The following is a 13,139-nucleotide window of genomic DNA, read 5'->3' as shown; positions in this document are numbered from 1 at the left end:
GCAGGGCAACACATTATTTCCTACACTCATTTAATGTAGAGGATAAAAGATGGAAATGTTTGCTTAAGATTTCATATGATATGACATAATATCATGTGACATAAGATAACATAATATAATATGATATAATATAATGTAATATAATGTAATGTAATGTAATCTAATGTCATGTCATGTAATATAATGCTACACATTGATTTCCTAAAGTGTTACAGCATATTTCTTAGGCCCACAGTAGCCTGTGTGTTTGTGCATATGTGACCCTGTGCTCTTGTGAGTGTTAACGTTCTGTGTCTCTGCTGTTCTCCAGGAGAGAGGATCATGAACGAGAGCGATAGGCAGCCGAGCGGTAACAGCAGCGAGGGGAGCACCCTGCTGAGAATGAACGACTCCTTGCGCCTGAACCTCTACACATCCCTGGTCCAAGTCCTGGTGTGGCCTCTTCTCTGTATAGAAGTCTTCATGATCTTTGTCTTTTTAAAGAAAGAGACCTTCAGGGCAGAGGCGCGCTACATGATGTTCGCCCAGACCCTGTTTGCAGACTCGTGCTTCTTGGTGCTGACTGACTTTGTGGTGATCACTATGCACGTTCATCTTGTATCGCCCATCAGCATTTGCATACCTATTGTCATAGCGATGGATGTTTTATCCAATGTCTCACCCACCATTATAGTAGCCATGTGTTTAGAGCGGTTTGTTGCTATCTGCATGCCCCTAAGGCATGTTAACATTTTTCCCCCCAATAGGACGGTACTTTACATAGCCCTGATCTGGCTTCTGTGTTTATTCATACCAATCGTTGACCTGTCTATTATGCTTGCCTTTGCCACAAAAGACTACTTTGAAGAGCTTACCTTCTGTTACTATGAAATAATGTTTTACGAGGACTGGCACATGGAGATGAGGGGAATGTTTTACATTGCTGATTGCTTAATGATTTTGAGCATCTTGCTGTTCTGTTACGCCTCCATCATTGTCGTGGCCCACAGGGCGTCTGGTGATGACAAGCAGGCGGCGTCCAAGGGCCAGCGCACCGTACTGCTCCACCTGCTCCAGCTAGTCCTGAGTACACTGGAGGTCATGTGTCCATATGTGGAGGCCCAGGTCCTGGAAATCAGTGTCCAAGTGTACCTCATTGTGCGTTTTTTCAACTTTCTGGCATTTTCTGTCTTGGCCAAGATAATGAGCACATTAATCTATGGCCTCAGGGATAAAAATTTCCTGGCGGCAATGAAGTTTTATATAACACTGAAGAGCAAAGTACATCATGTCCCCAACAAATAATGTTCACTTACTGTTTTTCTAAGTGCACTAATATCTTCTAAGCAGTGGTTTACAGGCCATCTGGCATACAAGGACAAATATGGCAAATAGGCCAGCCAACCTGAGAGCTAATGGACTATCATAACAAAATGTATATTAAATGTATATTAGCCTATACCTCATTACTAGGCTACCAATCAGTGCTAGCAGAAACGTGCAGGGCCCAATTTCTTTCCCAGCACATTTGCCCTATACTATGCATGGCTCCCAGAACGAATGTCAATGTAAATGAATGTCAAGGTACTGACAATGATATTTAAATGTACTGTACAGTAAGTTTCACACTATTGAATGTTTTGAAGTATATAGAATATATGAATATATATACATACATACAATACATGTCTTTGATACTGCCGTGATGCCTAATTTCTGCACAAAGCCATGAATATTAGAACCACAGTTAGCCCAGACTGCTCAAGAACCTCCAATAGAATAGAATAGAATATATACTTTTTTGATCCCGTGAGGGAAATTCAGTTCTCTGCATTTAACCCAATTTAACCGAATTAGTGAACACACAGCACACAGTGAACACACAGTGAGGTGAATCACACAACCCAGAGCAGTGAGCTGCCTGCCCAACCAGCGGCGCTCGGGGAGCAGTGAGGGGTTAGGTGCCTTGCTCAAGAACGCATCTTTACATTGACAGAAAAGTGTAAATTCTTGTTTTTGTTTTAATCTTTTCCTCAGGTTTACAGACTCCGGTCATGCCAGTTATATATAATATATGCTGGACTTCAAAAGATTGTGGGTTGAAACATATGGTAGAGCATGGGATTAATTCTATGAAAACACTTCCTCACACAGTATTTGTCACAGATGGACTGCAGTGTATGTTTAAATGACGGGGGATAATTGGGACTAGACAGGAGTAAAGACATGTTATCATGTTGTCACAAGCCACAACTTATCAGCTAGGCTTTACCAGTAAATTCTAAAGCAGACATGATATGAAGACTATTGCGAGCTTTGTCTATGCTTTCCATTCTATTGTACCTGGACTGATGTAACACATAATGCAGAAGCATATAAAAGAAAAAAAGTAATAATTTAATAAATAAATAGTGTGGCACACTGAATTCTACTCATTAACCCATTATTATCCCTGTCGGATGGCGATATTGTTCAAAAACACTATAGACATACTGGATTATATAGATAATACATTTTAACCTCCAGGTTCATATTCATCAGTTACAGCATGCAATTTACTATTGATGCAGGACATTAATAATTCTGTAGGCCTAACCAGAAGTGAAAAAGCAGCAATAGTACCCCCATTTAAATCCATACCCACATGCATCAAACATTTTCTGTTGATAGTTGTACATAAAGTGCAACTGAAACAAAATATTTTCATATGTACAGTATGATATACAACTATTTATTAATTTCTGACTGGATGAGAGGCACTCCATGAGTGACGAAATCTCCACATTTGGCATAGACTTATCTGAACCACAATATTTGGCAATATCTTCTACTAACAGCACTCTCATTCTTGTCATATATTGCTTAATTATACATTTAGATTGAACTATACTACCTACAACAGCACTGCACCTGTCCTAGGCACACTGTCATGCTTATTTAGGATGATTGCTGCATGTATTAGGCCTACGGCTGTCATTCATCAATCAGTAGGGACTATCATTAGGAACTTAGGAATTTCAACTATAGAAGTTACACATAATCAATCAAATTATGTTAGCACCTAAGTCTGGATACCTAAGAAGAAGTCAGTAGGACTCCTAACTCACTAAGACCTATTCACAAACAATCCTAACCAGTGATTTGTTCCAAGTCATGTTGCAATGTTTTGAAATGTACATGCGGCTACAGGAGCCCTCAATTACAAGGGAATGATTGACATGGTGACACCATGGCAAGTTCCCCTCTCCAGCTGTCGGAAGTCAGACAGTTTTTCAACCAAGCAAATAAAGTTTTTGGAGGTTTTTTATGCCTTCAATTGGACAGGACAGGGGAGAACGACAGGAAGTGAGGTCCGGAATTTCCGGAAAGGAAATTCCGACTTTGCCGGTGTACAGTGCAGGCGCCCCAGCTAGTCGCACCACGGCTAGGCCTCAAGATCTACATTTAAAGTTAACCTTTAAAAGTAGATCTTTTCTCCTGAGATTTAACAAGCCAAATAGAATGCTTAGTCATTACTGGTACCTACATACAGCATATCTGAACGCACATAGAATCTGCAAATTCAGTTCTTCCTCGTTTTTTCCACAGTTCTATAATCTCAATGCCAAACACCCAATACCCCATGTTCTAAAAAGAATTGCACCCTGTCCATTGCCACTAGCAACTGTATTTATTTACATTCATTATTATTTTATAATTGGTATTCTAAAACAGATAGTTCCAGTCCTTGATTATGATTGGCTAAATCGCGTTCAATGCCATTGTAAAATCCAACACAAACACTACTTGACCGCATTTCGTTCTATAGTAATGCGCTACTAGCCTGGCCCCCGCCTGACTACATACTTCCACTCATTTACATCTCTGTCCATACTCCGTCTGGCAAAGCTTCATCCAGCTTGGTTTACTTCAGCGAATGCATCTCTGCCCAATCAGCGAACAGAGGGCGTTCCCAAGAGCGATTACATTTAGGTTTCAAGCCTACCGTTATCGCTGTGTTCCCCATGATTATCATATGTCATTACCAAACTTTAGCGATTGAACTCCAATGAATTTAAACTTCAGGCAAGTGTCCACAAACCAGAAAATAAATGTTTGCCAATGGAGCTACAGGCCAGACTCTCTGCGAAGAAGAGAGTCTGGTTCCCAGGCTAATGTGCTACCACAACTTGCACAAAAGTGCCGCTCATCCGTGTGAGGTGCAGGATTAAGAGTAACCTTGATATTTTAAAGAAGATTGATTACATTTTCCGTTGCTGTGCCTTTGTTTCATGAAATCTTGCTAGATCGACGTAGTGACCGTCTTAGAAAAGCAATGACACTTGAGTCTGTAGTTTACACTGATTTTAGAACAGCTAAGGGTAAGCAGTAGTAGTAGTTGTAGTAGTAGGCCATTATTATTACTGTCATGATTCTGTTGTCTACTTGAATGGTAAGACTCAGTTCAATGTGATGTGTTTATATATATATATATATATATATACACACTCAACTTCATCCTGCTCTGGACAGAGTTGTGTTGCACTATAAGTTTGGAAAAGCCTGTGCTGCGCAAGTGACTGATCTAGCCAGCTGAAGAAGGATACATTTTAATTCACGTACAAGTGTGTGGATATTTTAAAATGCTACGCAGGGTTTTTTCTGTAATCAGATGGTTCTACACACTGAATTTTGTTGTCAGGCTACCAGCAGGGCAAGCACCCTTGGGACTGGGAAAACAACCGTTATCTACAGTCAGAATGTTCTTTTTGAGTGGAGCATCATAATTAAAGAAAGATTGTGAAGATTGTGATGATTGAAAAATACGAAGTACGTTGACAAAATGTTGGTTACAAATAAACAATGAACAAAAGTTTGGGTGTGATGTTACTCTGCTTGTATCTATGATATCTCTCTGGCCAGAGATATGCATCACTGGAATATCAAGCCATTTGGTCTCTGAAATGCCCTTGCAACTTTTCAAAGACGGAATGGTCGGCCTGCAGTGGTTTATTTTGACAGAGTCAAATCAGAGAAACTTATATATGAGGAGACACTGCACTGGAAAAATCGCCCATTGAAATGCATGGGCTAACTTCGTAACGCAAAGATGGCGGGTGTTTACACCGGTTAGCACATGTCCCGCCTCTTCCACTGCCGTTGCTCCAATCATTTTGCCGATCCTTGGTGATCACACATGCGCAGTCCAAGATTACCAGTAAGCAAAAAGGCTTTTGAAGCGTTAATTTGATACCAAACCATCAAAACTTTTCAGCAATTTTAGTCTGATTTTCATCGTGATTTCAAACATGTGATTTTTATGTCCCTTACACCTCTGAACATGGACATCCAGCTCTCTCCCCATTCATTTAGATAGGGCCTGGTCTTGTTACGGTCTAACTCGCTGCCCGACCCCATGGCCAATATGGCTGCCGAGTGACGTGACTTGCTTTAAAAAGACTTTGGTCAAATGTATAGCACAGATGTCTGTTCTGGTCCTAAAGTTAGCAGAGGAAATCTCCTGCACTGCACCAACCACAACCTACACAAGCAGGAAGGGTAACAGTCACCTTAAGTTACCTGTGAACCCATTCACTTAACAAATATGACTCCTTTATGGTGCTTTTGAATTACATGTTCATGTAGACTACCTGCTGCACCATTAATAAAAGTGCCTATGTACTGTACATGTCATATTACTGGAGACTTCCAACAGGGGGCTCACTGGAGAACACACCAGGAAACTCGGGCAGATATTAAACACGTTAGTGCCCATTCCCTCATTGCCATGAGGGCCTTAAAGGAAATCCCTGACAAATTCACATAGATTTCTGTTTTTCAAGATCAGTTGTAAAGTACTTCAGGACTATCAATATGAACTGAATTATAAGCACTGTAGCGACCTGGTCCAATTTTTTTCCGTACCGGTACTCAGTGATCTCAAGAAACAGACATTTTACTAATGTAGAGGCATTTTTGGGAAGGTTGGGGGAAAAGTTAAGATTGATTAGGTACTGTATTCTGGCATATAGCGCATATATGTTTTGTGATGATGTTTTGTGATGAAAATGTTCTGCCTTTTAAAGGCAGGTGTAATTTGAGGTTAAATGTGTAACCAGGACAAACTCTCAAAAACAACAGAACCATTATTGAGAGCAGTTCATCCAACCAGTTGACCAATAAATCTCTCATAGCCAAAAAAAAAAAACGAAAGATAATGTGGGACAGTAATTCAACAAAACACATTTGGAAAGTAGAGTGTTCTTGTCGTTATCTTTTTTTTTGTAGCAATGCGATTGTGACTGTGTGATTGCAATTGTAACAACCATCAATAAGTATCATTCATTTCAGGATGCGCTCAATCGTGACACTACGCTCCCTGAAGACATAGTGTAGTTGTCAACAACTTAATATTCAAATGAAGCACATCACACATTATAAAAAAAGTAATGCAAGCCTGAGTGGTTGTCAGAATCTGACAAATCATGAGCTCTAACTTTAGGTAAGAACTCTGTGAATAACATTATATGCATTGTACTCTTTATCAGGGGGAGTTTATGTGACTGTTAACGTGTACCTGTGTAATGCCTTGTATACAAATATACGTTACTGTATGATTGTCCCTATGTGATAGTGTAGTGATGGAAATTACTCTTTTTCCCCCCTACAGCAGATCATGAGTAACGGCTGCAGCTTGCATAATTAATGCATGCAATAACTGTGTGTCACACAAGGATTTAAACACATATTAATAATTATGATATTTAGCCTATTAGATGCACATTTGAAGAGTTTAGATGCAAAACCCTCTGAATCCATTCTGAACACTTTTCTTTGCCTACAAATCAATATTTCAGACCAGGAAGAGAGTGGTATTTATAGCGGGTTTGGAAGCAGAATTATTTGATTAACCTGTATTACAGTATGTGTGGAGAGCATTCACTCATCATCATTATTTAATTTTGGACTGGGGTGGTGTTTAGAGGCTTTTGCATTTGAGCTCTGCATGTGTTGATTGACTATACTGCATGCCTCAGCCCTAAACCAGCCCGAGCAACTTGCAGCACCGCTGATTGAGAGGCAGGCATGTGTTTTTATGTCTGTCTATCTTAACACATCGTTCTCTTAGAATTATAAGGTTCTATCTGACATTTTTGTCAAAATTGAGTTATTGACATGTTCTTATTCTGTGACACCTTAAGAAGGTGGGGTTGAGGTGTTTATTGTAATCGTATGTGTTTTCGGACATTATATCTAAAGAGGTTTGTTCCACTTATCAGTATGACTTAATATAGAATTTCAAGACTGAGGTTTTTTTTTATCTAAAAACTTCACAGAAAGTAGATACGTAGAACCACATAATTGTAAGGGGATGAAATGTCTTGGAACACTGGGAGGGAGGTTTACATACTGCACAGCTGCCGTCTTGATCCAGCTGAATCTGGCTTCGTGTCTGTCTAGAACTCTATTTTTTCCCCTGATGCTGTATCTCCTATCTTAGCAGGTCATGATGAACTAACAGCAGCCTGTATATACACTGTAGTACATAATCTGGTTTAATTACGACTCTGCCTCTAGATTCGACATAATTTAAGACTTTTTTAAGATTTGCTTTGAACCTAGCTTAATGTTATTTACTTATTCTGTTTGATTCATTTCGCCTTCATAGCAGACCATGAGTGACAACAGCAGTCAGGGCAGGAATGGCAGCGATGGGCGGCTCTTCACCGGCAGTGACCCGGTGCGCCTGAGCGTGACCACCGCGTTGGCGCAGATCTTTGTGTGGCCCTTCGTCTACATCGACATCTTCATGTTCGTCGTCTTCCTGAAGCGGCGCGTGCTCAAGACGGAGGCCCGGTACGTGCTGTTCGCCCAGACGCTGATCGCGGACACGGCCTTCCTCCTCACCACCAACTTTGTGGTGATCACGTACCAGGTGTTCCTGCTGCTGCCGGTGGGTGCCTGCCTGCCCCTCACCCTCCTCATGGGAGGCCTCACCCACGTCTCCCCGACCACCATCGTGGCCATGTGCATAGAGCGCTACGTGGCCATCTGCATGCCCCTCAGACACGTCACCATCTTCTCTCCGGCCAGGACTATGCTGATGGTGGCCCTGGTCTGGCTCATCTCGTTCTGCAAGCCCTTCATCGATTTCACCATTTTCCTCAGCTACGTGGCAAAGAGCTATTTCTCCCGGCCGGCGTTCTGCTACTACGAGATCATCCTCCTGGAGGACTGGCACATGATCATGCGGGGGAACCTCTTCGTGCTCAACTACTTGCTCGTGCTGCTGATCCTGGTCTTCTGCTACGGCTCGATCATGAACGTGGCGCGCAAGGCCTCGGGCGACAACAAGCAGGCCGCCTCCAAGGGCCAGCGCACCCTCCTGCTTCACATCCTACAGCTGGTGCTGTGCACGCTGGAGGTCACGGGGCCTCTGATCGAGGCCAGGGTGCTGGAGATCGGCGACATCAATATTTACCTCATCGTGCGCTACTTCAACTTCCTGGCTTTCTCTGTCGTCTCCCGGGCCATAAGCCCTCTCGTGTACGGTTTGCGAGATGAGAAGTTTAATGCTGCTATGAGATATTATGCCAGGTGTGGATTTAATCACATCTCTGCAGAAAAATAAATGTTTCTTTCTATGTCTGATTGCATTTCCTCACTCAAAACTCTCACATGTCACTTAGAGTAAACATGATGAAGTTGTTGTTAAGTCATCCAAGATGCTGCTAAATTGTCAGTACCTTATTACAGTCATGGGCAGTCAATAGTTATAATTGTCTTGCTTAAGAGCCTCCACTGTTGAGTCATATGTCCCAACCAGACAATCAGGCTCAGAGACCTAACAGATTTTATTTTCTGAACACTGCAAGATTCATCCACTGTCATGTGTGCCCATTTCAATGCAGAGTTTTTAGAAAATAATTTAGAGTATAAAATGGGTTTAGATAAAAAAAATAAAAAAAAACATTAACTGTGTATAAATATCATTTTTATATTTTTATATAAATGCATTAGATGCTGACAACATATTTACATCTTTAGGCCTTTTCCTTTTAATTACCAAACTGTGTTGCAAGATCTATTTGTGTTCATTATGAAAGCTGCACTCACAACATCAATGCCACATTCATTTAATACATTCAGACATACTATGGTTCATTTAGCTTCATTAACCCTCTGACGCGCAACAGACATGCCATGCTCACACCACACAGGCAGTGTGCAAGAGGCCTGACATTGCTGCCATGTGCCCTGCTCAGTAGTGTACTAGTGTTGTACTGCCTCCCAGTGGATGATCTGTAACACCTCATCTTCACCTCAACCAAAGAGCACAAGTTTGACTTTTTCATTTCACAATTCGACAATTTTAACATGCCAAATAAATGTTTAAGTGTCAAAAAAAAAAAAAAAAAGTTTTTTTTTAATATTTACATATGCTTCAAAATATATTATCAAACTATATTTCAAATATATATTTCTGTATATGGGCATCAATATATTAACATGGTCCACTTTTACTTGTATCCATCAAAACTCTTTTTCTCTTGGCTGTATCGTCAAGTAGGCCTAATGATAACACCAGTATACAATAGAGTCAAAACAGATGAGCACACAATCATATCTAAGATGATCAAACCTGGTGTGTTGCTTGTGTAATTTGGAGGATGTTTGACGCCATCATTTCACAGAGAATTTCCAACATGTCAAGACACTATAAGACACAAGACACTATAATGTGATATGGAATGCTGAACAGGTTACAGATATTTCATTACTGTAGGCCTAAAATACACATTTAAAAACTATTTTTGAGCACCTCAGCATTCCATATTATGATTGTGAACATGTTCAATTTCATCAGCATATTTTAATTGTGTCAAAACATCAAAACGCATAATTTCATGGAACTTTTCTCCATCCAGTGTATTATGAACATCACTGGCAGCAGCATTCCCATTTGGAAAGCAGGAGCAAACGTTTGTGGCACGTTCCTTGTTGTTTACAAAATGAGCATATGTTTTTTATTAATTTCAAATTATAAAGAAAAAAGTCTGAACACATATCCGGCTTACAGCCTCAACACTAGTAGCCACAGCCATGTGGAGATCCTTGTAGTCTTTGAGGCATAAACAACAATGCCTTCTAAGACCATGGTTAAAATGAGTTCAATGCATAGTAAGAAGACATCAAGAATAATGACACAAACTAACACAACCACTAGTGGAAAAACAACAAGGCTGGCTGGAAGACGTCATCAGGTGAGCTAATAAATATTCATAACAACCCACATAAAAATGAAAAGTGGAGAGATTTCAGAGGGTAGGGTCTAACTCCCCAACTTTAAACATGTGAAGAAATATCCACCACAGGTATTGCAGGGCTTAGTCCTTTGTAAGAAACTTAGAGGATTCACACCCACTCACTCTTTCTAAATGCGGACTATTATCTCTGCAAACATCTCCTTGTATTTGACTTTGTGGAGTTTTATGTTGGTTTTGTTACATGTTACAGTTTTATTTCATTCAGCTGTAAATCATAGGCAACTTTATATGAGTTTAGCATTGTTATGTCTGTTTTTGCAATGAGAGGGAGGAACACTGGTTGGATGCCTGAAGTGGTTTCGTGAAAGGGTTAGGGGCAAACAATTTATCTGTTATATGACTTGGCATGAAATACTGTAGTTTTATGGTGGACTGGGTGATTTAAAGGTGCATTGCATAGATTCCTTTTCAAAACACTGTGTACTTGTCATAGTAGAAGACGTTTTAACAGGAAATGATTGTTTCCCCCTTTTTTATATGAAATATTATTTTTGGCTATGTACACTTGCAGAGCAGGAGGCACTATCAAATGTCAACACCTTGCACCAGGATAAATGCATAATTCATTATTACTAAATGTTTTTTGACCAAAGGATTCATGTTTAAGATAGTAATTATGCATAATATGAATTTCCTTTTCTTGCAGGCAGTGAAGCAATGAATGGCAATAGCAGTCAGAGTGCGAATGGCAGCACCCAGGGCGCGTTTCGAGGCAATGACCCCGTCCGTCTGAATGTAACCACAGCAGTGGCGCAGGTCATCGTGTGGCCCTTCATCCTCATTGATCTCTTCATGCTCCTGGTCTACTTCAGGAAACAGGCACTGGGAACCGAGGCTCGCTATGTACTGTTTGCCCAAACCTTGCTCGCCGACGCCATTTTCCTTTTCCTCACTAATTGCGGGGTCATCTCTTACTATGTGGACTTTATCGTGCCTATGGCTTTCTGCGTCCCGCTGGTCATCGTGATGGACGCCTTGGCTCAGGTCTCGCCCAACATCATCCTGGCCATGTGCCTGGAGCGCTACGTGGCCGTCTGCATGCCTCTCCGGCACGTGGACATCTTCACCCCACAGAGGACCGTCCTCATCATCATCATAGTCTGGCTCCTGTCCTTCATGCGGCCCCTAGTAGACTTTGTCATCCTGCTCTCCTATATAGCAGAGAGCTACTTTTATAAGATGACATCTTGCTCCTATGAGGTGCTTCTGCAGCGGGACTGGCATATGATGATGAGGGGCAACGTGTACATCCTCAAACTCGTCTTCACTGTGCTCATCCTGTGCTTCTCCTACGGGTCGATCATGCTGGTTGCCAGAAGGGCCTCGGGCGACAACAGAAGCGCCGCCTCAAAGGGGCAGCGCACTATGCTACTGCACGTCTTACAACTCTTCTTCTGCACACTGGAGGCCGTCAGCCCCTTTATCGAAGCCCGCGTCCTCGAGATGAGAGACATCAATTTGTTTCTCATCATTCGCTACTTTGACTTTTTGGCATTCCACATTTTTTCCAGAGCGATAAGTCCGCTTATCTATGGTTTCAGAGATGAAAAGTTCCATAATGCTCTGAGGTACTATGCCTGCTGCAAGTTTAATGATGTCTCCACACACGCACACGTTCCTCCCCGGTGGCAAGTTAAATACCCGAATAAGGAATTGCAAAATGTATGAAAGTGATGCAATTTTTTACTGATTAATATCAATGAATCACAATTAACATGTCTTGAACCTCTGTAATAACATACAAAATGCATATAAAGGCTATCTACAAGGGAAGAAAGCTGAAATAAAGATGACTCTGCTCAGGGAAACCATTGGTATTTATGTTTTTCTGTTACTCTTTCCCCATAACTTTGTTATATGTTACCTGTTTTAATGTAATACTTTAATTCCATATAATAAATACATACAAAAGTACAGATGTATGTGTGAGCATACACATGTAGCCAAACTTTAAAAATACCAACAACAACAAAAAACATTACATGTATCTGAGAAATAGGACCATAAAATGGCAGCTGCAATCAATCTCTGTAAATGTACAATGTAAGAATTGTATTATAAAATATTTATAGCATAATTGTAACCTCTTTGTTAGTAGTCTATGGAACATAAATGACATCTCAGCAGAAATAAACATTCATCTCACATGAGTCCATTGCCCATTTTTTTTATATAGTCAATTTAAATATATACTGTAGCACATTTTACACAACAGGGTTGACCCAAAGTGCTTTACAAATGATTAAATATGAACAATAGTAAACTAAAAACAAATAGTAACATTTTAGAATCTATTCTAAATCGCACAGGTAACCAGTGTTGGGACAACACAGGAGAGATAATGCTCTCTTCTCCTGGCAGTAGTCTGTCAGCTGCGTTTTGGACTTGTCGCAATCTAGCAATAGTGGTGTGTTAAACCAGAATACAGAGAATTGCAGTAGTCCAACCAAATGAAGGCATGAATGAATGTTTACAGAAACAGGGTTTTAATTTAGAAAAGGTTCTGATCTGAAAAAAGCTACCCTACACCACACTACTGACTTGTTTGTTCAAATTTAAAGATGAATCCAAACACAACGACAACATTGTGAGAGTGTTTAGTGTCTGATGAGTGGTTTTCTCATTAAGGTGTAGGATGGCATATTATACTTATAGTGATAGTATTATTTGTGAACTCAGGTTAGATGGAACAACCCAGATAGCAAACATTCTGGCTGTATAGTCTGGAATTTGGTATTTTGGCATAGTGGATGCAAAGTAAAGGCCTATGACTTGAACATGGCATGATTATCATTTGTGTTTATATCGTTTACCATAATAGTTTAAAAGGCGCAAGCGGTAGATAGTTATGGC

General features: G+C 40.6%; 1 protein-coding gene across 1 annotated transcript; it reads left to right on the top strand.

Moving 5' to 3' along the window:
* Nucleotides 1-10,943: 10,943 nt before the first annotated feature.
* Nucleotides 10,944-11,954, top strand: LOC134099193 (odorant receptor 131-2-like). Its single transcript, XM_062551984.1, has one exon. It carries the CDS (start codon nucleotides 10,944-10,946, stop codon nucleotides 11,952-11,954), a length of 1,011 nt encoding a protein of 336 aa, XP_062407968.1.
* Nucleotides 11,955-13,139: the final 1,185 nt, after the last annotated feature.

This window comes from Sardina pilchardus, chromosome 13 (assembly GCF_963854185.1).
Source record: "Sardina pilchardus chromosome 13, fSarPil1.1, whole genome shotgun sequence".
In the NCBI taxonomy this organism is placed as follows: Eukaryota; Metazoa; Chordata; class Actinopteri; order Clupeiformes; family Clupeidae; genus Sardina; species Sardina pilchardus.
This window is presented reverse-complemented; position numbering and strand designations above follow the sequence as displayed.